Below are 24,835 nucleotides of genomic sequence, written 5' to 3'. Positions count from 1 at the left end.
GAGACCGAATTACGGAATGGCAGGGGCGTCACATCCTGTCCACGTCCACATCCACGTTCACGTCCACGTCCACAGCAAACAGCAAACAGTGCGAACTGGACAAACAATCGCTGGTCGCGGGAGCGGATTGTTTTCCACCGGCTCCACAGCCATGGCAACCGTGACATTCAATGTCGAAGCAAATCATCTGAGTGACCTTCGCGAACAACACACAAGTAATTAGCCAAGCGGCCAGGCCAGCGCGATATAAACATCAATAAATATTCTTTCTTAAATTCGAATAACAAATATTTACCATTAGTTGTAGGTGGCTTCTCCAGAAACGGTGTTCCCCGTGATTGTTGTTGCAAATCTCGCACGCGGATTATGTGAGGATTTGTTTGCCAAAATTTTTAATGAACATGTGGCAACGAAACTGGATTCCACTAGTTCCACTAGGATTGAAAGAATCGTTTTTTAAATAAACTCAGTTTACGGCACTATATATTTAGCATTTTATAGGTATACTCGTACATAGGGTATTTATTAACTGGTAAATACATATAAGAATCATTTGACAGTCGTATGCAATTAAATAGTATGTACAAATCTTCGTTCGACACTCACAAAATGGCATCTACACTTTAGTGGGGTATCATAATAGGGATAGCTACATAAATACACGTATGGTCTATTACAGATATAAAACGAATCTTAGCCATCTAATAATTGGTCGTGAATGCGCCAGGGGCACTCCTTACATATCTTTAAGGTATATTTCTAGATAATTGCAGTAGTTTGTTTGCCGACACATAAAGTAAGTAACGCGTAAATCACACATTATAGTACACTTAGAAAACTACATCCATACACATAGAGAGTATTACGAAAATCGTCGAGCGGAAGACTAGAAGGGTAACACTACTGGAATATTATCCGTTGAAGTGTTTGGTTTTTTGTTTTGGTTTTTGTTTTCATACCGGGATTCATTATCCTATAAATTCTTACTACTTAGCTTTACCAAAATTCATCTATATAAAGTTATACTTAATTTCAGTTCTGGGATTTTGCACTCGCAGAACAACAGAAAAAACCGTTCGAGAAGTGACTTCTCTGCTCTACAAAAACGATCTTATAGATCCACAAATTCAAACCGTTTCCGTTTGGGATGATGATATACATCCCTGTTCCGCCCTCTAATTGGGCGATATCTTCTTATTTACACATTATTTTTGTTTGTTTTTCAAAAATCTTTCGAAAAACCCAGAGGTGATTTATGTATTCCGGTTTCTCTCCTTTGTTGATGGGATTTTCAGGGGGATCTCTTCGCTGGAGATTAATCTTACTCTACTGCAGCAGATCCAGGGCGTGCAGACTCTCCACGTCCGGATCAAAGTTGGCGTCGCAGGTGGAGAGCCAGTCCCACACGCGCCGCCGCACCATCGCCTGGTCGATGGGAATGTCCAGTCCGTAGGTGGACATCATGCGCTTGAAGCGCAGCTTGTTCTCATCGCCGGATAGACGACCCTCCCGCTGGTTGAGGTAGATGCAGGAGTCCTGGTCGTGGTTGGTGGGCGAGATGAGCGTGGCCGACTTGGAGGTGGAGATGCGGCACTCCACCCAGCGGTCCTTCATGTACTTGGCCACCTCGGTGATCTTGCAGCGGTCCTCGGGATCGTGGCTCAGATACTTCCGGAAGCAGCGCATCAGCCGGGGCGAGAAGCGCCGGAAGTTGTCCGGCACCTTGGTGGTCTTGCGCTGCTCGTACTTCATGAAGTTGGCGTAGGACTGATCCTTCACCCAGTCGGCGGACTGCCACGGCGGATTGCCGGTGAGGATGTTGTACAGCAGGATGCCGAACTGCCAGGAATCGCTGACGGGCAGGCACTGGAAGCGCTCGTTCTTGATCAGCTCCAGCTGCTCCGGCGGCACGCAACTGGTCCACGTGTGCTTCACCTTGTGCACCAGCATGCCCTTCTTGGTGGTGGCCCCGAAGTCGCACAGCTTCACTCGCGTGAAGTCCGGCGTGAAGACCAGAATGTTCTCGATCTTCAGGTCGCGGTGCACCAGGCTCTTGGAGTGCATGAAGCCGAGGGCGGAGCTCAGCTGCTCCGAGATCAGTTTGCAGGCGTTCTCGTGCAGCCCATTGGGTCCAATGTTGGAGGCCAGATCGCCGTAGGGTGCGTGCTCCATGGCGAACACGTAGTAGTCCATTGTCTGGAAGGCCACCGCGTAGGCGCTCAGTATGTGGTGGTGATGGGAGAGCTCGTAGTTGTAGTGGAACTCCTTCTGGAACTCCTTGATCGTGGTCAGCTCGGCGTGCACCGCCTTGAGCACCACCAGCGTGCTGGTGGGTCTGTGCCGGCACAGCAGGATCTTGGCGAAGCAGCCCTCGGCCAGCGTCTTCTCGATGTTGTACTGGTCGGCGAAGGTCATCAGCGGCAGCTCCACGTCCGGTATGAGGTGGATCTGGCCGCCATCGTTCTTGTCCGGCTTCTTGTAGATGCTGCTCCGGCGGCTCACACTCGCAGCTCCCGGCACCTCCAGGCGCCCAGTGCTGGTGCTCGTCGGCGTCAGTGGGGTGCTGCAGCGCTTCTGGTTGTTGTGGTTGGTGCAGGTGCTGCTGTTGTTGTTGCTGTTGCGGCTGTTGGTGCTGCCACCATCGCCGAAGGATCGACGCAGCCGGAAGGAGAATGAGCGTTTCTCTGCAAGATCGGGAAAAAAAGAGAAGAAAATTATTTAATTATAAATATAAAATTTATATTAAGCTTACTATAATCCTTAGTAATTCCAATTTATCACCCTGCTAGATAAACATACCTTTATATATCCACTAAATCATTATTAAACAAGCATGACATCTATTCATTTAACCATTCCCTGTTGTAACACCGAAAGGTTTGGGTAAGTAATCCCAAAGTTGGGAAACCATAACAGATACATCCTTATCAGGCCTCAATCAAAATTCAATTGACTCTGGGCCCATGGCAACACCTTGTGCCTATGCACACCTCAACTGAACAAACCACAAATTAAACACAATGTTGTGTCACTTTGAGCTTATTTAATTGGATTTATTTTTGGTCATTTGGCTTTTATGATTTACTGCCAGCGTTTGATGTGCTGCTCCGGTTGCTTTCATGTGTCCATTTGTTGTTCCACAATGCGAATTATTAATTTATCAGCAAGCGGAACATCGAAAAGCGTTTTACAGCCCTCCTCCATAACGAGAAGGAGTCGCCCACGCCCAAGACTGTGAAATAGACGATGTCGTCGCCAAATTGTCTGTGACAAAGTTAGTGCAGAATTTGCGTAGATCAGCGGACTGGGCTGGGCTGGGCTGAAATGGGCTGGACTGCCTTCGATATGAGTTATATAGATAGATAGATAGATATAGGATATATACGGGGACGGGCAGCAAAGACGTCAGCAGTTAGTCACTGCAGACTGACGATTGCTCCGACTTCTGGTATCCGCAATCTGCGTAGTGCCAGCCAGCCCCACAACACTCCCACCTCCACTGGCTATCATTTATGGCCGGGGAACTGGGGAAATCGCGGAAAATCATTTGATTTGCAGCCGAATAGGACACGGACAAACACATCATTTGCATATAGAATGCGTTAGCTGGAAAATCAAAACATTTATAGGGCGTGATGTGATTCTCTGTGATTTTCACACAATTTTCGCGCGAATTGTTTTTGACACTAAATTTTCATCTATTCACAGCGATCAAAATTGTGGCTCTTGATCGTATTTCATTTGGTGTCTCAGTGGGGAGGCGTCGGGTCGGCGAATTAGTAATTACATCTATTCAAAAATATGTCTTGCTAAGACAAATTACTATCAGACGCTGGCGGAAAATACTTTAGGCCCAGGCATGCGAGAAATGCATTTTTGGTCGAGAAATTTACGAACGCCATTCAAGGTGGGTCCAAATATATGCATCGGCACTTCTGTGAAGAGCAAGTATAAATAGTTACGGGACAGCTTGTAAAATATGCCTGATTTACACTATTAAATGATCTGCTTAATTGCGCAAATCTATATGAGACAAGTCCTGGCACTTTTACATATCAGGGAATATAAATATAATAATATAAATAGAGACTTCTATCTTTCGTTTAAAGTTAAGGGAAATCTATTTTTCTTGAATTATTTGCACAGGAAGTAGAAACTATTAAGAGGGGTCAAATATTCAGTGTTCTGCACCCCATTAACCCCCAAAAAAATAGGCCCATCACTTTGGAGAGTGCTCTTGGCAGCGAAAAGTCCAAGTTTTTGACGATTCTTTTTGTTTTTTTTCCCAGCTGCTTCTATTTCCGTTCCAGAGGTAATTGGCTTAGGTCCAACCGCAGAGAGATCCCTCAGAAACTATAACTAAACATTTTGGCCAGCCAGAAGATATGGTAAGACTAATTATAAATGGCTCGAAAGCATCAAACAGACGAACGAAAGTCTCAGCGACCTGCGTGTGCCCATAAATCAAACTTTCACTTTCTCGCCATTCAGACCGCCTTCTGCCACACTCAATCCAAATGATATGGCCATTTCATCTTGATATTCTCATTGCGGCCGAAAACACTTTGCATGCCGAAAATAGCCGAACAAACAAATGGGCCAAAAAAAGGGTCAGCAGGCATTCCCACAGATGCAATTCGGCGGGCTAAATATATAGTAGAAGTCAGAATTTCCGTGAAAATCATCTGCATTCGCGGCATTCCCCTCGCCTGAAGGGGAGTCGTGTAAACAGTGGCTCAAAATAAACAAACATCCCGGTGGACGACGGTCGTCCCGAAGTGAAATGTGAAATGCAATTGCAACAAAGGCGCCAGGAGAAAATTATTTGGCAGCCTTATAGGCGACCTGCCGATGCACTCAACAAGTTGGGAATCAGATATATAATCATATCACTTGTAAACGAAAAGATTCCAACTAGATATATATATAATCACATCACTTGTAAACGATAAGATTCAAACTAGTTAAATGTATGCTACGTTTGTATTTGTATTCAGGCATATATGCTATGCATATCCATAGCATCCTTCTGTATTCTCAATTCTGAAGCTTTACTTTATTTATAGGTTTAAGTCTATGCAGCAATGATAAGTACTTTCTTTAGCTACTAATGACTAGGAATTGGTCATATTGTATTTAATAATTCCTTGTTTAATGATGAAGACAGCGTCTAAAGCTCTTGAGCACTCGAGGATTCCAGGGAATCGATATGCTCGCCCTGGGCAAAAAGCAGAGCAGAGCAGAGCAGAGGAGATGAGCCCGGCATCCAACAGCATCCAACTCTCGTATGAGTGACTGACAAAATGCCGTACCCATGCCCCCCAAACCTCGTGCTCCATCCCCATTCCCCATCAACCCCGCCCCCAACCCCAACCCCTGTCCACAACGGTCGACGGTCTCCACCAGCGACTGGTGTCCCGGTTCCCGCCTGCTTGGCAACCCGCCCGACACCGTGCGCGACTTTGGGGGCATTGCTGACGTCAATCGGCAAGTCGTTGTCGGTCGGCGTGCCACATACAGGCACAGATATAGCCCCACTCTCGGGCCAACGAGGCTGCCTCTGGGTCTCCTCCATTCGATTGTAAGTTGCCTATTATTACAAAATAAACGCAAACACTTTTAGACCAGCTCCGCAAATCCAGCCATCCATGATGAATTGTCCGGGCCACAAGGCGTCGGCAGTCTGAGGACCAGAAACCAGAAACCAGAGACCACGGACCAGAGACTAGGGACCATCGACCGGACCGGACAATCCCCTCAGTGCCGCCAGACCCATATCGAGTATTTAAAACAATTGTTCCAATCTGATTGCCCATTCAGCGCAACTGGTTCGCTTGATGCCCCCCGCTTTGATGTGCGGATGGGCGGAAAACTTAAGTTGATTTTCAGGACCTACGGCAACTTGGAAAAGTCGGAATGGCTTTTACGTGCCGCGTCTATAGGGTTGGGGGACCTACGACAATCTGCTGCCGCGCTTTTCCGCTTTTCCCATGGAAAACTCAATCCAATTTCTTTATATATCTGCGTACTTTTTTGTATACCTAAGTAGTGTTTACAACAGCACTTGAAATGGGGTCAAGATAGTTCTATTACAATTCAGAAGATGTAATTTTTGGATTTTCTGTTGCTTCTGCAAGGGAAATGTGAGATCAGGTTGTTCATTGTTTTAGCCTCCTGCCCTTTTCCGCTTTTAAAGATGGAAATAATTTGTGCAGATGGATAGGATTTATTATTTATAAATTAGCAAAAAGGGAAGCCGTTCATCGGCAACATTTTGACTACTTAATGCATAATCCTATTACTTTGTATGGGTTGTTTTGCCAAAATTCCCAATATTTATTTTGAGGCTTGTCCAACACTTGCTCACTCGCTGTCGAACCAGTTTTCGTAAGCAGAATATAAAATATTATACAACAATTCAATAAAAATTAACGACTTGAAAGAAAATTTCCGCTGCGCCCACAAGCCACAGACCAAAGGCAACAAAAACCAAAATAAACAAAATGAAATAAAATTAAATACATATAGGTGTTTAATGTATACAGCGAAACAACAAAAACCCGAAATTAAATAAATAATATTAAGAGTTCTTTTTTATGTCTGGATCCTACGTCTTAGCCAAACGAATGAGTTTTGATGCGAGAGCATCGAGCATCCGAATAATGCGAATTTCGAATTTTGTATATTTTCTTTAATCGTATTTATAAAACACGTTTAAATCCGTTCAATTCGCTTTCCCTATCTCCTCACCACGGAGCATATTTTTAGAAAAGTAGGCGTGTACCCGCCCCTCCCCAGTCCACCCGAATATTGATATATGGCAGCACTCTAGTGGACCACCAACCCGAGGCAGCTGCTCTTGGAGATTTGCGCACATGACCATCACGAGCGTCAGGTGGCAGGTGGCAGATGCCAGGTAGCAAGTGACGATGTCGAGCTGCTGGCCAGGACGAAAGAATCCTTTGAAGAGACGGATGGCTTCTTCAGAGACACCTTCGTGCTGAGTGGCGCTTGAGTGGGTGGGCCTGGGCATGCCAGGGTTAAAATGATATGGGGGCCCAGTAGCAGGAGGTGGAGAGGTGGTCTCCTCTGGCCAGTGTACAGTGAGTGCCGCAAGTCGCCGCCCACGGCAGTGTTTCCATAATTTATTTTAATAGTTCCGCCTTTACGATTTATTTAATTTGCTCGCCTTTATTTCACATTATATCCGAGAGTAAAATGCTTATAAATAGCCTCCTGTGAAGCGAACGAATTTGTAATTACGCGCAAAACCAAAATGAATGGGAAAAAAAACTCAGCACATCGTGTAAAAAATTCATGTAGCTGACAGTTTTCAAGGTAAGGTCAAGGCAAGTGCCTACGTAAGATCATTTATCAAAGCTCTAGTAGATCGAAGAGAAGAGAAGTCTTGCAAGAATGTTCCGAAATGAATAATGTGCAATGGAGCAGACCCCATAAATAATATCTGAATAGTTTGCCCCTGCCGAAGGTAAGGGTATATAAGTACATACATACATACATATATATAGATTAAATAAATTAAGTGGCCCATTGATTGGGGGTCAGATCGGTGCGAGAAAGAAGGAGCTTAATACTTGTGAAAAAAATAGGAATTGCCAGAGGCTGTTGGCCAAACAATTGCTGTTTAATATCTCGCATGTGGTCTTAGGCCTGTAATATGTATGTATGTATGTGTTCGCGGAACACTGAAAACGCTCGTAAATAATTGTAAGTAATGCTAATAATAATATTTGCATTGCAAACTGAATGAGGAAAATTCTGTCGGACGCGGCACCTGACGTCAACTTTAAGTTGCGATGAGTGAAATAATTAGTAGAGTTTTTTCGGCTTTCAGGAAGCGGATATTAGCAAAGGAAATCCATTGAATTGGTCTGCATAATTGTTTGGTGATTAATTGCCAGCTATTTGATTTGTTTATCCTTAGGATAGCGCAATAAATTGCCGAGCAATAGATTGGCAAAAGATTGAGTAAGTGGCTTTGGGCACATCCTAGTACATTTCATATTTTTAACACTAACAAGTTTCTGAATTTTATAACTCAATTTACAATCGTCCCCATAAGTGGCCACTCTTATGAGTGCAATTTGTGTAGCTAAACAAACAAATTGTCGTTCTATGCATTCAAAAGTCGCATTTACTTAAGATGAATACCCAGAGCAGTAAAATAAAAGTGGATGGGCATTTTCTAGACAGGCGAGACAATAACAAAAGCATTTCAAGAGAAAGCTCAATGGCGCAAACATCATCACGTGTATCTAGTATAAACAAAAAGCAGCGTCTAGACTATATTCCAAAACTGGTTGAAACCGACTTCTTTTCCAGTGGGTTTTTGAACCACTGACCAGTGGATTGCTTTCAAAATGAACTCCTATTGTCACATTTTTGCGAAGATATCACAAGTTCCAAAATAAGGCATGATCGAATAGTATTCCTAGAAAAGAGACATTAAATAGAGCAATAATTTGGATGTTCAATCGAAATATAAGACAACATTTTCGATGACAAACACATAGAATGCTCAATCTGCGTAAAATATTTTCCATTTATATAATAGACATTTATTGGCCCGACCAAATAGACGATTCATGTGATGTTTGAGCTGCAAAAGCGTAGCAAAAATTAATAAATTATTAAATACTACACACGTATAGCCGTACGTATATTCACACGAATTAAAATATAAATGCTTTCTTCGGCGTCAGGAAAACAGAAGATGAGAAGAAAAGCGTTCACCGTTTCCCCCACGCATTTCACTTCGCTTTCTCTTTTCTTAAAAAACAATCGCGCAGTATTTTTGGCCACTGCCATTGTTCATATTTGTACATTTTAACCTGACTTAAACTTGAACTAAGAAATACTTCACTTACTACCTGAAGCAAATCCAATTTGTGGTGTCAAAGTGGAAGCTTTATTAGCTTTAAACTTCAGACTTCAAACATCCCTTGATTTCAAATTCAGTCTTATATTTTATATACAATTAGCATATAATATTTTCTAACTAATGTTGCCATCCTGGCAAAGCCTGTTGCGCTGGAAGCCACTGAAGGTGGAGGGACTGCGTCGAGCGGCCGACGGCATACAGCCGCTGGAGACCATTGACTTGACCACAATTGATGAGAAGGTGCCAGTCATGATGCCACTACCCGATGGGAACAATGCCCTCTACTCGTGCCCCATTTGCATGAGTCCTCTGGAACAGCCGGTGACCACCATGTGCGGCCACATCTTCTGCAAGCAATGCCTGACCACCGCCTTGAATCCATTCCGCAACTGCCCCATTTGCAAGAAGTCCGTGACGAATTTCATTCGCATATACACCTAATACTGCGGCACCCTTGTGTTCCAATTAGTTATCGTTTCTAAAAGTTACCAATGTGCATCATGTTAGTGTTTCTAATATTGATATTCATCAAACTACAGGATCAGCAGACACCTTATATACCATCAAATCTTTAATGTGATTATTATGAGTTTTTACAATTTTGGCGCACATATTTTTATTGCGTGTCAATGGCAAAAAGCGCGTCACAAACGCACGGAGCACAGACTCAGTGGGCCGTAAAGACCTGTGCAGTCCGACACAGATACAGATACAGATGGATGTATCTTCGGCGGGGAGCGGCTACAGCCAGATATATACTTCTATCTCTCGGTTAGCCATAATATTTCTATCGCCGACTGCCGACAGCCGACGGCACGACCTTGTCCCACGGCTCAACGCGTAGAAAGCGAAAAAGAAGCGGACGGCAGAAGATCAAATCGGAATGATATAAACCACACCAGAGCACTGGGGACATTCCTCTTGGATGCATTATGAAGTGCATATTTTAATAAGAAATTCTTTTTAAAAAGGTTTTAGTAATTAAATTATAGTGGCGTTTTTCAAGTTTGGTATTGGCATTATTGGTCTCCTTATTAGCTTGGTAAGTTTCATTAGCCCACAAATACCTACAAAAACACACCGTTGTAAACGTTCTCAGAACGAATACTGTATTATTTTCGCCTTTTTTCAATTATCTCGAAAGGTTCATTGCACCTTCGCCTCTTAATTGAACACAATCAAAAAAATATTTTGCAACCTCTAGCGATAAATTAAATGCACATTAACATTTTGGTGTTGAGAAAACACATCTTGAGGGCGCACAAGAAGCACTTGTCTGGTCCAAAATAGCCTAAACACATTACACCGAAGAAGACATCGCGCATACGCCGCGTGCGCCGCAGTGGCAATTAAAAATTCCGAAATCGTAAACAACGCTCAGTCGTGATGTGCGAAATGTGGATATTGTTTCGAACATTTTTTAATATTTATTTTCACAACTTAGTTGGAAAAGAGAAATGTAATGTTTTCAGGCGGCTGGACTCTCGCTGAAACCAGATTAGGAAAGTTTTTGAACGATCGTTGTGGCTATAACATTTCACTTGAAGGTATTTTTAAACAATTACCTTTCGCCTTACCATTTACATTTGACAGCCGTCAATATTTCCGACACATTTTTCCAATTAGGGCGCATTAAATATGCGCACACTTTCCGCACTCTGCACTCACATGTTCACATGTTCCTTTCTGTTTATTTGAGTGATATTGAAATATTATTTGGATATGAGCAATGTTTGCCGAGTTCGAATTTCCATCATATCCATACAGATATGTTAAATGTTCTACTGTCTGCGGCCAAAATTGGCTTCGCACTTCATTAATGATGCCCAACGCAACGAAACGGGAATACGAATACGAAAACAATTACGCATTTAAAAAGAAATATATGCCGACGGATTTTCCTGTGTGTACATGGTGCACAAAGATAAGTTGGTTGGCTCTCGGGAAAATCAGCAGCGTTGCAGTATTTGGCTAATTTGATTTCCGTTTAAATGCATTCGCAATTCGAATGCCGAAAGTGCTCGGTAATCGAATCAATCAAAGCACTTTTCTGCCGCCTGACTGATTTCAATCGTACAAATTGTATATTTTGTATATTTATATCTCACTATCACATGTTATTCATCGATTGAGAAGCTGATTTCTTTTTTACGTACATGTTTTTGGCAGACAAACCTTTTTTAAATTGCCCTTCATGAAATATTGATCTTTTAATATAAATCTGATCTTAATTAAAAGTGATTTTTCCCATCCGACCCATGCCAAACAAATTAGTTCAGCCTAAGAGATCTAATAGCCCACTGACGAAAGCGATGATCGCCCAAATTGATGGATATCATCTAGTCTGCCTTGAAGGCAGCTCCGTTCTACATCTACACGATTTGCTCAGACAGTCAGGCAGTTAACACACACACAAACACACACACTACACGTTTATAAACAAAATGGAACACAGAGTTGAGTTGTTGTTCGATCCCTCAGTGGCATTCAGGGTGGAGCGCAGATCGGAAAACAGAGCAACCAAAGTGGAGGAGGAGGAGCCGCATCTAACGAAGCAGCTCAAGAAGCACTACGGGATTGAGGCAGAAGTTCTGGGGCTCCTTGTGAACCTGGAGCTGCGCTATAAGGAATACTACAATCTATATCAGTGCGAAATGAAGGCACAGAAGATACTGATTGAACGCATATGGCTGCTAACCCAGCGATACCTGATCCTGATCAGTTCGGAGCAGAGCTGTCGGTATCCCGAGGTCTACACCCTGTCCACCGAGGAGGCCATCATCAACGAGTACGAGGAAAAGTTGGAGGTTGTGCGGGCTTCGAAGTAAGTGGCATAGAACTTCTTTGCCGAAATGATTTTCATTAAATATTAACACACTTGCAGCAACAAAATGAAAAACGCCCTAATGGAAATCAATCAGCAGTGCAAGGAGTTCTATGCCGCCTACGAGCGTCTGGACAAGACCCAGGAAACGCCCTTCATCATCGGTGATAGCCATCATAGAAGCATCAGGTACCACAAGATCATGGCCGTCGACATATTCAACTACTTGTACGCCACAGTGCTGAAGCTCAAGTGCTTCATGCACCAGCTGGATCCCGTGAATCTGGAAAGTGTCGAGGAGTACCGCGACCTCCTCCAAAACGAATCCCTACTGGAGGAGTTCGAGGAGTATCTGAATGACCACTTTGTGTACTGCAAGTGCATGTACCCGATCCCAACCTGTCCCATCTTGAAGCTGAAGTGTTCGCACCAAAACATCACAAATTTAAAGTATGTCAGTCGCATCTAATCGAGCCAAAACGAGCAAATAAACAGAAGCCCTATAAAAATAACCATTAATCAATATTAATGAACGTCCCATTAACATTTGTGGGGCTCTGCTGCCAATAAACAGAAGCCCTAAACTGTGCTCACATTTCGGGCGCTATAGCTGATATAGCAGGTCTCCTGCTTCTGCCTTTTATAGCTGGCCAGAAGGTTGGGATTCGGCTGAGGATGCAGCTCCTCCAAATGGCACTCGAATTCCTGCAAGTTGAAGCTCTTTATCTCGCAGTGGGGAGGGAGGTTTAGTAGAGGGGTAGCACATGCTCTTTGTACAATCTTTGTACCATGTAATCATAAAATCACTTAAACTACGGAAAAGCTCAAGTCCTGTTAGTCCATAATGCCAACAGCCACTCTAAATGCAACCCTGTCTACTAATGTGGAATAAAGAACCCGCTCAAAACAGAGATAGATTCGAGCTAATCTGCAATTGAAAAGTGAATGTGAATGTGAATGAGGGCCCAGAGCCATTGCGACAGTGACCTTTATTCAATCGCAATCGCCACACTGCCATGGGCATAATGTGCTGCAGGGCCATGAAGGCGGCAGGGTCACTTCTGTTATCAATGGTTTTATTCACCCCTGAACTTTCAGCAGCGCCAGCAAGAAAACTTGTTCGAGGATGTTGCACGAGCTGAGCTGAAGCGTGTTAAATGCGATTCGGTCAGGCACAAGTCACATCCCGAGGATGATGGCATTCAAAAGGACCGCAGGTGGCACTTGAGTATGCAACTGTCGTGTGGGGCTCATCACAATGAACCCATTGAGCACTGAGGCAGAAGGCCCCCGACTCTGCCCCACCGAGATGGCAATCAGAGCGCATTTGTGGGCCACAAAGGACGCCACAATGTGGATGGTGGACAGCGAATTGTCGGGCTTTCGCGCCCAAGGATAACAAGGATGCGAAAGCCACCTGGCTAATGACCGGCTGCCACAGCCGCTCATCATATGTATGCTCATCATCAATATGGGCGAAGAAAATCATGGGCTCGTGCGTCATTCGATTATGAGTTTTAGGGTCTATCCCCAGCCGCCTAGTTTATTTTATACATTTTGGATAAACAAAATTCATGACATTTTAGCGGGTAGACTATGTTTATGATAATGACGTCGTTGTCATTTGTCTCTTGCTGTTCTTTTCTTTTCTTTTCTCTCTTTATTGATATATATATATATACTTTTTTTTTTTCTTTTTGGGCTGGTGTTGAAAGCAGGTCCAAGTGGCTTGTGTTCCATGTGGGAGCTGTCTCGGTTTATTTTTAGCCAGGATAATTGAAAAGCAAGCAGAAAATGGAAATGAGCGAGGCGTTGGCAAGGGAATGGACTTCCACATCCTATTTGATTGAAATGAATCTCGTCAGTGTTGCGTGTGCTTTGTGAAAAGGATTATTTACATAAACACAGTGTTGGGTCACCACCGAGAGCTCGGCTCGTGTGGAGTTGTCCTGGGCAAACAAAGGATAATCGGAATGGATGACAGACAACTGTTGGATAACCACTGGCAATTACCGCACTCAAACGAAGAACTTTTCCGAGAAGCACATGGCCATTTGGTAAGCGATGAGAAAATGAGAGGTTCCGGGAAAATGTACGATCTCAAGCAGACAGAGTGGGAAAACTATTTTAATGATAGTCTGGGATCAGCAAACCAAGTATAATTATTTTATGCAAAGCAACGCAGCCAAATGAACTCATAGAGGGAATACATTTGAAGTGGAATCATAAGCAAACATGACTTATATTAATTATTACTCGGCCACTATACTTATGTGGTTAGATATGTTCGAGTTTTATGATGATAACTGAGTTTTGTTGTAGAGTAAGTAGATTAAAATAATTGAAAATATATGGAGAAGCAATAGATTTACTCACCGATAGTGCCCATTTCTGAAGATTTGTTTTCCTCGATCAGTAATCCCAAATCCTTAGTCCTTTGTGCACTATTTAAGCACGGGTTTTGAGTATCGTTAGTAGCCGGTTTTTGAGAGTGTCTTCTTGGCCAAACAAAACGTGAAAAGAGCTGCGATCACACTTGGAAAGTCACATTGCAATAGGCGAAAATCACTGATAATTGACTAGTTTTCGGTAAACAATAGATTTTGCGCAATTTCCAGCGCGAGGTGGAAATTCAAGGTTGCTTCACAATTAGAAATAAGTTGGCAGAACAAGATGAATGGGATATTTTAGTTGACTTGTTTTCTCGCCACGATTTTCTTTTTTTTGTTTTTCCTCGAACGAATATTAAGTAGCGAGCAGTATAGGCGCAAAAAATATATATTTTGGCAAACGGGGAAAATACACAAAACACAAGCAGCGAAAGACGCGACAGAAGTCAACGCAGAAACCACGGCACTTTCACGTCCGCACGTCAGGAGTTTTCCGTTATGAATGATTTCCCATTTCCCAGACGGTTCGGGTTTTATATTTTGCATGGAAAACCGACAGCCGAAGGCGCTCGCGTCGGCAACTTTAGCTTTTAAGCTCTTAAAGAAGACCACTGACTACTCGCACTTTGAAATGTGTTTCCCTTTGATGCACAAATAATACACTATAATTTTCAGAAGCAGACCTTTAATTCCAGCCTGTATATGATTATTACGTATGTATGTATGTGCTTATTTCAGAATACACATACTATTTTTGAAGAATTTTGTATTCTTAATTGGTAATAATGTATTTCGTCAATTTACTTTAATTTAAATGTAAGCACTCAAACTTCTTAAAATATGGGCTCTCTCTTAGCATTGGCTCTCTTGATTTCCATGTTGGAGAAAAGCTCTTTTCGGGAAAAGCTTTCATCTTTGTGGCTGGCAGTAGTAGTTTGCCACCGAATGGTTTTCAAATGGGTTCAACGCATCCTGGCGAAAGTTCTTTCACTTTGCCAGGAGCGGATTAAGGTGATAACTGACTATTTGTAAGTAATTAAACGATAATTAAACTGAGCGTTATATGCAGTTTAAGTCCAAGAACATGCAACTTGTTTAAGCAATTACTTGATATAGTTATATATTTTTAATCAAATAAAAGTATTTTCTCATAATTATTTTCTTAGAGTTTTTTTTAAATAATATTGGGGATGCAGTTATAAAAAATCGTAGTCATTGCATTTTAACAAAATACGTATGTTTATATATATATTACTATGTAATGCTTGTAAGTCAGTGTTACCACCTATGTACTCTTCAGTTCAAGCCGAACTCGAGCGTATCACTTTCGTCTTGTCAAACTCCCTGACCCAAATCAGAGGTAATTCTTAAGCGGGTTCCGCCTCCAAAGTAAATAAACTTAATCTGGCGCATTACCTCAAATTACCAGGTTATGCCCACCCGATCCGAATATATGAACCCACACCGCCCCACCGAAATTAATTACCGCCCCAGTTGCAGAAACAACTGTGTTGGCAATCGCAATACCATGGCGGTTTTTTAATGCAATGCAAATAAAGTAGACAAGGATGGGCGGTCTCTTAACTTTGTCGGCACGCAAGGACACCGGAGTCGGAATCCCAATCCTGTCAAAGGTGTTGCCGTATGTGCACCGTATCCGACAGACAACAACTTTGCCGCAACTCTGGCGAAAATCCGTGCTAAAACCGCTACGAATCAAGTTTTGCGGCCGTATTGTCCTTGAACCAGATACCCTTTAGGGAAGGGACAAGGTGGCTCCGTCCCGCGCACATGGCACTGACGTAATGCTGCCGGGGTAACCCCAACGTAACCCAATAATCGCTCACCCCGATCTCCCATTGTGGTGGCAGTTAACTTGATTATTTTACAAATAATTGAAAAGTTTCCCTTTTCCTCGCCATTGCGAAAATTGCACAAATTGCGCAGACAATACTGCCATGGCAAACAGCAGTGCATCCATCAACCGGCCCTCCGCCTCCCGGTTCCACTGCCTCCGCCTCCACCTCTGCTTCTGACTTAGGCAACTCGGCTCCCAGTGACGACAATGCCACCGATGACACCAACACCAAACAACAGCGATGACGACGACACCCACCGGCTCTTCCACTCCACGGATTCGGTGGAAACAAACAGGTATCGTGCCAAAACATCATTCACATGAGGAGGATTACGCGGCGCCGAGGAGCATATGTTTCGTTTGGAGTCCGAAAGTGACGGAAAGCAATGGAATGGGTCGCACTCGTATTTACATTTTATTGAAAATTGTACTAATTTGCTATATTTAACTATAGATCTCATAGGGAAGATGTGTTCATGTTTGAGTATCAATCTCCAAGTCTTTTGTACACACTCAGCTCATATAATCATTATTATGGCACCTTAGGATATACCTAGTACTCCTCCTGGAAAGTTGTTTTTAAGTCAATATTCTGAAAGTATCGGGCACAGAAATCCATTCTCATTCGACCTAACCCAACGTGAAAAGTGCAAAAACTATGCTCTCCACCTATAACATAGATACCGACCATCTCAACTCCTTATACCGTTTCTTAAATACCCTTTCAGTCAATTGATGTTTATAAAGAAGTATATAAATACATTTGAATAAGAAGAAATGGTTTAATGTAAAGAACATCATTTTAAGAACATCAAAGGCATTTCTAGAGAATATTGAAGATATATAAAGCCCAGAACATGTATTGTATCTATCTATCTATCGAGTTAGGGAATCCCGACTAAGGGCAAAGGCCAGGCCCAGGAAGCCACCAAGTTGAGCATGTACCTATTAATAGAGTCGTTGCCGAAGTGAACTTGTGAACTTATTTCTGGCTCAATGGTTGCCAGGGGCTCCGCGAATTAACAACCCACTCACCCAGTGGCCCAGTCCGAGTGACAAGTGCTGGGACTCAGTCGCCTGGCGAGGCTTCCGCCATGCAGACGCGTCCGAGCAGTGAACCGCATCGCGGCAGGGATCAGGTGACGGACGGGGATCGGGATCGCAATCGGGATCAGCCCCAGAAATGTGCCAGTGCCACGCTGGCCAAGAAGCCAGTCACACCGCCAGCGGCACCGCCACCCACGCCATCCAACCGGGTGGTGGCTCCACTGACGGTGCCAGTGATCCAGCTGACGCCCGCCCAGAGTGACAGTCCTGCGAAGCTGGGTCTGCCAGCCACGCCGAAGGACTCCGCCATCAGCATTGCTCCCGACCACAGCAATAAGGAGAACAAGGAGAACCAGCTAGCAAGGACTCCACCAGCGAGCAAGTCCTGCCCCCTGGGCGCACCCACCAACTACGTGGCCAGACGCACCTGGATCACCACCGAGCGGATGAACGAGCTGCGGCGGAAGGCGCAGGAGGCGGCCAAGCAGAACAAGATCTTCACCATCCGCGGCTGCTTCAACTCCGTGAGGAACGCCCTGCTGACGCGGGGTTGGGTGGAGAAGCTGGACGTGCACCGGAAGGTGATGCCGGCGGGTCAGATGACCTACGAGGACCTCACCCAGCGACTGCCCAAGCGGAAGGCGGGCGAGACCCGGCGGCAGTATGTGCAGAAGTGCGAGCGTAACATCATGTCCCGCTTCCTGGAGCACATGCCCGTCGACTTTCTGTGGACGAACCGGAAGGAGAAGTGCGACTACATCGACCAGGCCAAAAACCCCGGCATGACCATCAACAAGTTCCACCGAGCGCCATTCACCTCGAAGGAGGGTCTGTGCAGCCAGCTGCGCGACTTCCACTGGTTCTTCGAGGAGGGCACCGCCGAGATGTACTTCCCCAGGTGCTACAACGTCTGGAGTCCCGAGGAGCTGGGCGAGTTCATCGAGAACTTCAAGCTGACCGCCTGCGTGGCCTTCCTGCGGGCCATGCTCTGCAAGTACCACAAGCAGGGCACCGATGCGGTCTTCTCCTGCAGCGGCAAGATCCCCTACTCCGCGATAGACTTCGCCTACAAGCGGCTGGTGGAGTTCATCGACAGTTGCCAGCACAACGACATCGACTTCGAGGACCCGCCCAAGATATGGGAGCACGACTGGGACGCCTTCCTGTTCCAGCACCAGCAGCTGGTGAACGAGGACGGTCGCATCCAGCACGACGGTGGCCAGCGACTGGAGCCCATGGTCAAGAGCTGCCTCTCGCTGGTGGACAAGATGAAGGTGCACTGGCCGCAGTACAGCCTGGACGGCTACCAGAATCTCTGGATCGTCAAGCCGGCCAACAAGTGTCGGGGCAGGGGCATCATCCTCATGGACAACCTCAAGAAAATCCTGGGCGTGGTCAATCCCTCGATTGCCTCCAAGAGCCGCTATGTGGTGCAAAAGTACATAGGTGAGTGTGGAAGTAACTTAAACTGTTTAAAATGCTAGGCAGCACCTTTTACATTTGGCACTTCTTCGGTTTTTTGAAGCAGACCATTAAGTATCCACATTTATCAATCGATACCATACGATAGAGCATCTTAAGTGCTGGCCTAAAACATTAAAACATAAACAAACACACGGAAACTAGGTCGCAAATCAGGACGGTGCCAAAGTTGTTGCTCGAGCTGCTGCTTTGTTTCCATTCCTATGTAGGCCCCATTTTCGACGAGCTCGAATCCAAAGTTGTGGCGCCCCACGCACGCACATGGGCCCAAACATCCCAGAGGCTCTGGCTTTCAGGCTTTCGGGCCTAGAGGCCTACATAAATGCATAAATATTTGGCCTAAAAACGCAATCATTGCTTTTCCCGCTGTCGTGCTCGTTTTGACAGGAGTCGAACGTTGCTTTATTACTCTGTCTGCCCGAGAAGTGCAACAGGTTTGCCGCAAAGATATTGATTTATAATGTCATTGTCATTGGTTGAAATAAATATAATCAATTGATAGTCACTAATACAATATATTAGGTGCAGGAGTTTCCTGACCCTTTCTGCAAATCGTCATAGAAAATATGGGTTTTCCCAAATCTTTGCTAATATGAAAAATATGTATTTAAGTAATATAATTATTTTAACCATTTTGTCCTCTAACAATGTACTTGCAGAACGCCCATTGATACTGTTTCAAACCAAGTTCGACATTCGACAGTGGTTTCTGATAACCAACACCCAGGTGAGAGGATTGCAAGCCACTCCAAGAAGCACCTCATAATCCCCCTTACTCAATCCACAGCCCCTGGTGGTGTGGTTCTACCGGGAGAGCTACCTGCGATTCAGTTCGCAGGAGTACAGTTTGAGCAACCACCACGAGTCCGTGCACCTGACCAACTACGCCATCCAGAAGAAGTACACCAATGGGAAGCGGGACAAGCGACTGCCCAGCGAGAACATGTGGGATTGCTACTCCTTCCAGGCGTACCTCCGTCAAATTGGCAAGTACAACATGTGGCTGGAGCGGATCTTTCCCGGCATGCGCAAGGCCATCGTTGGCTGCATGCTGGCCTCCCAGGAGAACATGGACCGCCGACCCAACACCTTCGAGCTCTTCGGCGCCGACTTCATGATCTGCGAGAACTTCTATCCCTGGCTGATTGAGATCAACTCCAGTCCGGACTTGGGCGCCACCACCAGCGTGACGGCGCGCATGTGTCCCCAGTGTTTGGAGGATGTTGTCAAGGGTGAGTTCATGACGGGACAGGAAACATAATATGATTGAATACCCCTTTACAGTTGTTATTGATCGCCGCACGGATCCCAAGGCGGACATGGGTAACTTCGAGCTGGCCTACCGCCAGGTGGTGCCGCCCACACCAGCCTACATGGGTCTCAACCTGTTCGTGAAGGGCAAGCAGGTGCTGCAGAAGGCGAACCATGGCGGCGGTCACGGCCACTACTACTACCAGCAGCAGCGAAAGGAGCGCTCGCTGGCCACCAGTAGCGTCTACCGCCAGCGCTCGGCCATCATCCATCCGGCGACGAGTATATCGCGCATCCACCGCGCCATGCCCACCTTCAATGCCACCGAGTACATGGAGAAGTACATGGTGGAGCCGCTGAGCAGCAGTCGCAGCAGTTTGTGCAGCCAGCAGCCACAGAAGTCACCATCGGTGGCCAGCAGCCATCCTGCCCTTACGGCACCGCCGTCGGGAGCGCCCAGCTCGTATATCCTCAAGCAGGCGAGCCGCTCCATCACCCAGCTGCTAAGTGCCTCCCACAAAAGGAATACGGCGGGATCTCTATCGGGTGAGCAGGTCCCGAGCACCGCATTGCCGCCAAAGCGCCAGCGTAGCTGTGGGCCACGTCTGAGTTCCACGAATCCCGTGGAGAGCACGGAGAAGAAGTTCAAGATCCTGATCAAGAACTATTCGTCCAACGGAAATGAGAGCATGCAGGATGCGCGACCGGAAGTGCTTAACTCGTCCACGGCCCCGGCGATGAGCGAGCGGAAGTGGCGCAGTTTGCGCAACATTGCGGCCACTGCGGGCGGCTCCTCCAACTGTGTGCCCCGCTCGAAAGGAGCACCTCTGGTCGCTCCGCCCAGTTTGCCCACGCGCCGCCTAACACGCACCAAATCCGAGATCGACAGCACGGGCATGCACGCCATTGGCAGGACCTTTGGCCGGAAGTCGACTGGTCCCCGGTTGCCCATTAGCATATCCGTGCAGGCCCTGCATCGAGGTGAGCCCATCGTGGCGGCTCTGAAGCAGGCCACCAGTGAGCTGCAGCTCTCCCAGGCACAGATGATGAGCCCCCGAACCGCGCTGGCCAACAAGCTCAACGGCTCCACGCTGATGCTTCCCACTCCACCACTTCCGGTCGGCTAAAACTTAGTTACCACTCCAGTACCTCAAAGGTACATTTGCCCTGCCTATAGGCACTAAAACAAGTGGAGATCCTGTACCCAACCTGGGTACGGTTTTCATTTAGCCTGTGAATAAACTGCCGTTTAGATAACATAATGTTTAAACAAGTTAATACTTTTTAGGATGACACATGGAGATTATTTTGTGAATACATCAACAAAGGAACTTAGAACATAAAATATAACTCGGCAGTTCTTTAGCAAATGTATAATTGTTATCTCTTAAAAATGTTCGAATCTTTATAATAACGGTGGGAATCACATCAAATTAATAAATTCTTTTGGTTCGTACGAAAACTTCGGTAAACGTAAAATAATAAAACGTTATAATAAAGAATCATAGCTATTATGGAGCCTTTCAGACACATAGTAGTTTAAATATAGTTCGTAAATAATACACCATTATCCAGCATTATATAGAATTGTTTTTCAGACGAATTTATTGAAAAAATCGTTATAAAAATCTGCGAGTGTTATTGTATTCTATTAATGTTATATCTATTCAATAAATTTAAATCGATTTGGGAATGAATGGTCCAGATTGAGTTCCACTGGCGGCAAGGACACTAATCCTCGGATCTTTTGGCTTGAACTTGGAGTCTTTTTAGTTTTGCTAAAGCGGATTCTGAAACGTTGCAAATTTGAGTAACACGTTTTTACTATTAATCCAACTTACTCTTTCTTTTTACTTGAGATGCAAACCAATCCAGCTGGACTTTATTTCCTTACACATATTCGTTACTAATACAGTTCTGTACATTCTGTGTATATTTTTTGTGCCAACTGTCATTGGTTCTTAAAAAACAAAATATTAATATTATTTCATTATTATGCATAGCGGGGTACGTACTGCCCAAAAAATTGTTCTCCATTTCGCACAAAAGGAAGTTCAATTGATATAATCATGGCTAGTTAACCTCATCGAGGACAGGTTACTTTGGAGCAGTATATTGTAGTGCCAGATTCTCGCGAGCTGTTGGATTTAATGTCAACTTGGGTGCCGAGTTATTCGACGATGGCTGCATCGAGGCTGCACTCGAGCTTCCAACAGACGCAGCCAGTTTCTATAAGTATTTAAAACGCATTCGTTGGATGTGTGAGCTTCCGAAGTGATTTTCTAGAATTATGATCTATTTTTCAACATACCTTCTTCTTGGTGATCTTGGGAGTGGGAACCTTCGCAGCTTTAGCTGTAGCCTCTATGGCCTTCTCGGCCTTCCTGGTGGTTGAGGTCTTCACGTTGTTCAGAATCTTGCGCAGAAGCCGTGTCCTGGGACTGTTCCGGATCCTGGGCATATTCTCGAACAGGGTCATCTGCTTGCCGTTCAGTTCCAGCGGCTTGCCATCAGCTCCCTTGTTGATGCTGTAGTTCACCTCGAAGGCGAGCTCGAAGAGTCCGGTGGCAGCGGTGGGGTTCTTCGGCAGATCCACCACCACGCGGATGCAGTCCTTCAGAACCATCGGGCATATCCTGGCCGTGATCTCCGTGGATGGCGACAGATCCGGCGTCGAGTTGATCTCGATCAGTATGGGATTGTAGTGCTCGTCGAGCATGAAATCGCAACCGTACAGCTCGAAGGCGTTCTGCAACAACTCCGTCTCGTCCAGACTGGCCATCACCACGGCCACCAGGTTCTGCTTGAATCCGTTGTAGGTCTTCGCCCACGACCCGTCCGGAGCACCCATCAGGCGTAGATAGCTCTTGAACTGGTCCAGCGACCACATGTTGTTCTTGGGCAGCCGCGAGTCCCGGTTGCTCTTGTTCTTGTACCGCTTCTGCACCGAGTTGTTGGTCAGGTGGATGGACTCCCGCAGGTCGTCCATGGTGAACTCCTGCGAGCTGAAGCGCAGGTAGCAGTCGCGGTACGTCCAGATGCTCACCTTGGTGTCCGTAATGGCCAGCAGCATGTACTGCCGGATGTCGAACTTGGTGCGGTAGATCAGCAGGGGTCGCTCTGTGAGGAGAAGTGGAGGAACATGTGCCAAAGGATCGGTTGTGATTACTAGGATTTATCAGAATCTAAACGTTTTCAATTTAGCTAACATCGTATAATAGGTTTTTAGAGTTCCTCGAGATACCTATAACAAACTGGATACTATTCCTACTCACCTATGTACTTTTGAACGATGTACTTCTTGTTCTGATTGTTTGAAGTCCACTGCAGGATGTCGTCCAGGGAGCTGCGGATTACAATGCCTATGCCGCGCGACTGGTATCCGGGCTTGAGAATCCACAGATTGCGACTGCCATCCCAGCGGTAGTCCGGACGTAGGGAACCAATCTGGTCGAGATACAGCCCCGCCAGACGGGCGTACTCGGTCATCACCTTCTCGTTGACCTTGAACTTGGCGTTGGACTTGAGCACATCGGTGGACTGCACCATGAAGGTCTGATTCTCAACGATCTCCGCCGGAGTGGGCGGCTTGATGCGAGCATCGTCCAGAGAGTAGTGCTCCGCCTGGCGCACCATCTTCTTAACCTTGCCGAGTGCAAAGTCCAGAGTGGTGCTGAATATAGTGCCGTTCTCGCTGATCAACTCCGCCGGCTGGTGCTCCCTCACGTAGAGCAGCAGGGAGCGTGCCTGCGTCTGCTGGTAGTCCTCTATGAAGGCCATGCGCTCCTCCAGGTTGTTGCCGCCCAGGCGGTAGAAGCGTGGATAGCTCATTCCGCAAACGCCGTCCTCGCGGTACCAGCGCTCCTGCTCCGCGCAGCCCACCAGACCCACCTTGGTGGAGAAGTCCAGGAACTGGCTGCGACGCACCCGATTCCGGAAGGGTCTGACCTCGGCGCAAAGGTCGCGCTGCCCCTTGCCCTGCCAGATGAAGAAGGCCGGAAAGTGGTTGATCATCTTGGAGATGACCACCGCCTCGTAGTCGTTGCCACGCCGGGCGTGCTCCAGCAGGGAATCCTCGGACATGCTCTGCAGCTTGGCGTGCCGCGAGGCCGGAAGCTTCTCCAGCCAGCCCCTCCGCATCAGAGCCCGTCTAACCGTGTGGTAGTTCCCGTATACGGTGAAGATACGCCGATTACGGTACGCGTCGATCACACGGGTGCGGTAGACATTGCGCATCTGACGCTTTTGGGCTTCCGGCGCCGTGGGCGAGCTGGGCGTGGACCTGGTCAACACAGTGGCGCCCCGTGCACGGGCTAAAAGATTGCCAATGCTCTCGGGACTGTAGTGACGGCCACCCACGCTGCTGCCGCCCATGGATGTCGAGCCACCACCACCACCACCCAGTGCTCCGTAATTCGAGAAGTGGCTGCCAAGGCTGGTGTTGTGATTGAGACTGGTCAGCGGCTTCTGCACGGAGCACTGCTTGCACAGCTGGACGAGCTCCGCGTCCAGGTTGTGGATGAGCGACTGGATCTTTGAGACGGGGTTGTAGTAGCGGTTTCGGGTCCCCGCGAATCCTACCGGCGTGGTGCTCTGCGTGGTCATACTGCTGGCTGCTGCTCCTAATCTCCTCCGCTAGCTCCGTGGATGAATGTACGTCCTGCTCTGCGTATCCCTAACAGTAGTGGCCGTGTCCTGGGAGCGGCCGTGTCCAGCGACCTTGCCCCTTCTCCCGAAAAGGGTGTTTGAATTGTGGGTGGTTGTGGGTAGTTGCCAATGCAGCCGGTTGCTCCGTGCAATTAACGTGGAATTTTGAAGCAGGAGCCAAACAGTTTCTAACAGTATCGCATGTACTAACGAAAAGTCTTGACTGACTTAAAACACATTTCTTTGCATAGACAAAAAAAAATTTGAGACCAAAAAAAGGAGGGAAGCCTTTGACGAAACGAGTGTGAAATTTAAATTAACACATTCAAATCAAAGCTTACTGCTGTCACAGAAACCGAATTATCTTTAACTGAGATAAATGTAAATTTCTTTTTAAATAAATAGGAAAACCGTGGAAAGTCCGCTTCATTAGT

General features: G+C 46.1%; 5 protein-coding genes across 5 annotated transcripts; 3 read left to right on the top strand and 2 right to left on the bottom strand.

Moving 5' to 3' along the window:
• Positions 1 to 526: 526 nt before the first annotated feature.
• LOC122614833 (serine/threonine-protein kinase meng-po) lies at positions 527 to 14,598 on the bottom strand. The gene is made up of 2 exons (XM_043789505.1): positions 14,103 to 14,598; positions 527 to 2,684 (listed from the first exon to the last, which is right to left on the bottom strand). The coding sequence occupies exons 1-2, from the start codon at positions 14,113 to 14,115 to the stop codon at positions 1,327 to 1,329; spliced, it is 1,371 nt and encodes a 456-aa protein (XP_043645440.1). The 5' UTR covers positions 14,116 to 14,598; the 3' UTR covers positions 527 to 1,326.
• On the top strand, positions 8,950 to 9,919 carry LOC122614853 (E3 ubiquitin-protein ligase RMA1). Its single transcript, XM_043789529.1, has one exon. It carries the CDS (start codon positions 9,023 to 9,025, stop codon positions 9,341 to 9,343), a length of 321 nt encoding a protein of 106 aa, XP_043645464.1. The 5' UTR covers positions 8,950 to 9,022; the 3' UTR covers positions 9,344 to 9,919.
• On the top strand, positions 11,270 to 12,238 carry LOC122614844. The gene is made up of 2 exons (XM_043789519.1): positions 11,270 to 11,726; positions 11,787 to 12,238. Exons 1-2 carry the CDS (start codon positions 11,347 to 11,349, stop codon positions 12,193 to 12,195), a joined length of 789 nt encoding a protein of 262 aa, XP_043645454.1. The 5' UTR covers positions 11,270 to 11,346; the 3' UTR covers positions 12,196 to 12,238.
• Positions 14,599 to 17,068: 2,470 nt separating the features above from the next.
• On the top strand, positions 17,069 to 20,881 carry LOC122626601 (tubulin glycylase 3A). The gene is made up of 4 exons (XM_043806918.1): positions 17,069 to 18,467; positions 19,163 to 19,230; positions 19,291 to 19,735; positions 19,788 to 20,881. Exons 1-4 carry the CDS (start codon positions 17,069 to 17,071, stop codon positions 20,879 to 20,881), a joined length of 3,006 nt encoding a protein of 1,001 aa, XP_043662853.1.
• Positions 20,882 to 21,339: 458 nt separating this feature from the next.
• LOC122620167 (tubulin glycylase 3B) lies at positions 21,340 to 24,710 on the bottom strand. The gene is made up of 5 exons (XM_043797503.1): positions 23,030 to 24,710; positions 22,066 to 22,874; positions 21,770 to 21,983; positions 21,596 to 21,714; positions 21,340 to 21,544 (listed from the first exon to the last, which is right to left on the bottom strand). The coding sequence occupies exons 1-3, from the start codon at positions 24,357 to 24,359 to the stop codon at positions 21,852 to 21,854; spliced, it is 2,271 nt and encodes a 756-aa protein (XP_043653438.1). The 5' UTR covers positions 24,360 to 24,710; the 3' UTR covers positions 21,340 to 21,544; positions 21,596 to 21,714; positions 21,770 to 21,851.
• Positions 24,711 to 24,835: the final 125 nt, after the last annotated feature.

Source organism: Drosophila teissieri, chromosome 2L (genome assembly GCF_016746235.2).
Source record: "Drosophila teissieri strain GT53w chromosome 2L, Prin_Dtei_1.1, whole genome shotgun sequence".
NCBI lineage: Eukaryota > Metazoa > Arthropoda > Insecta > Diptera > Drosophilidae > Drosophila > Drosophila teissieri.
Note: the sequence above shows the minus strand (reverse complement) of the source record. Positions and strands in the feature narration are given on the sequence as shown.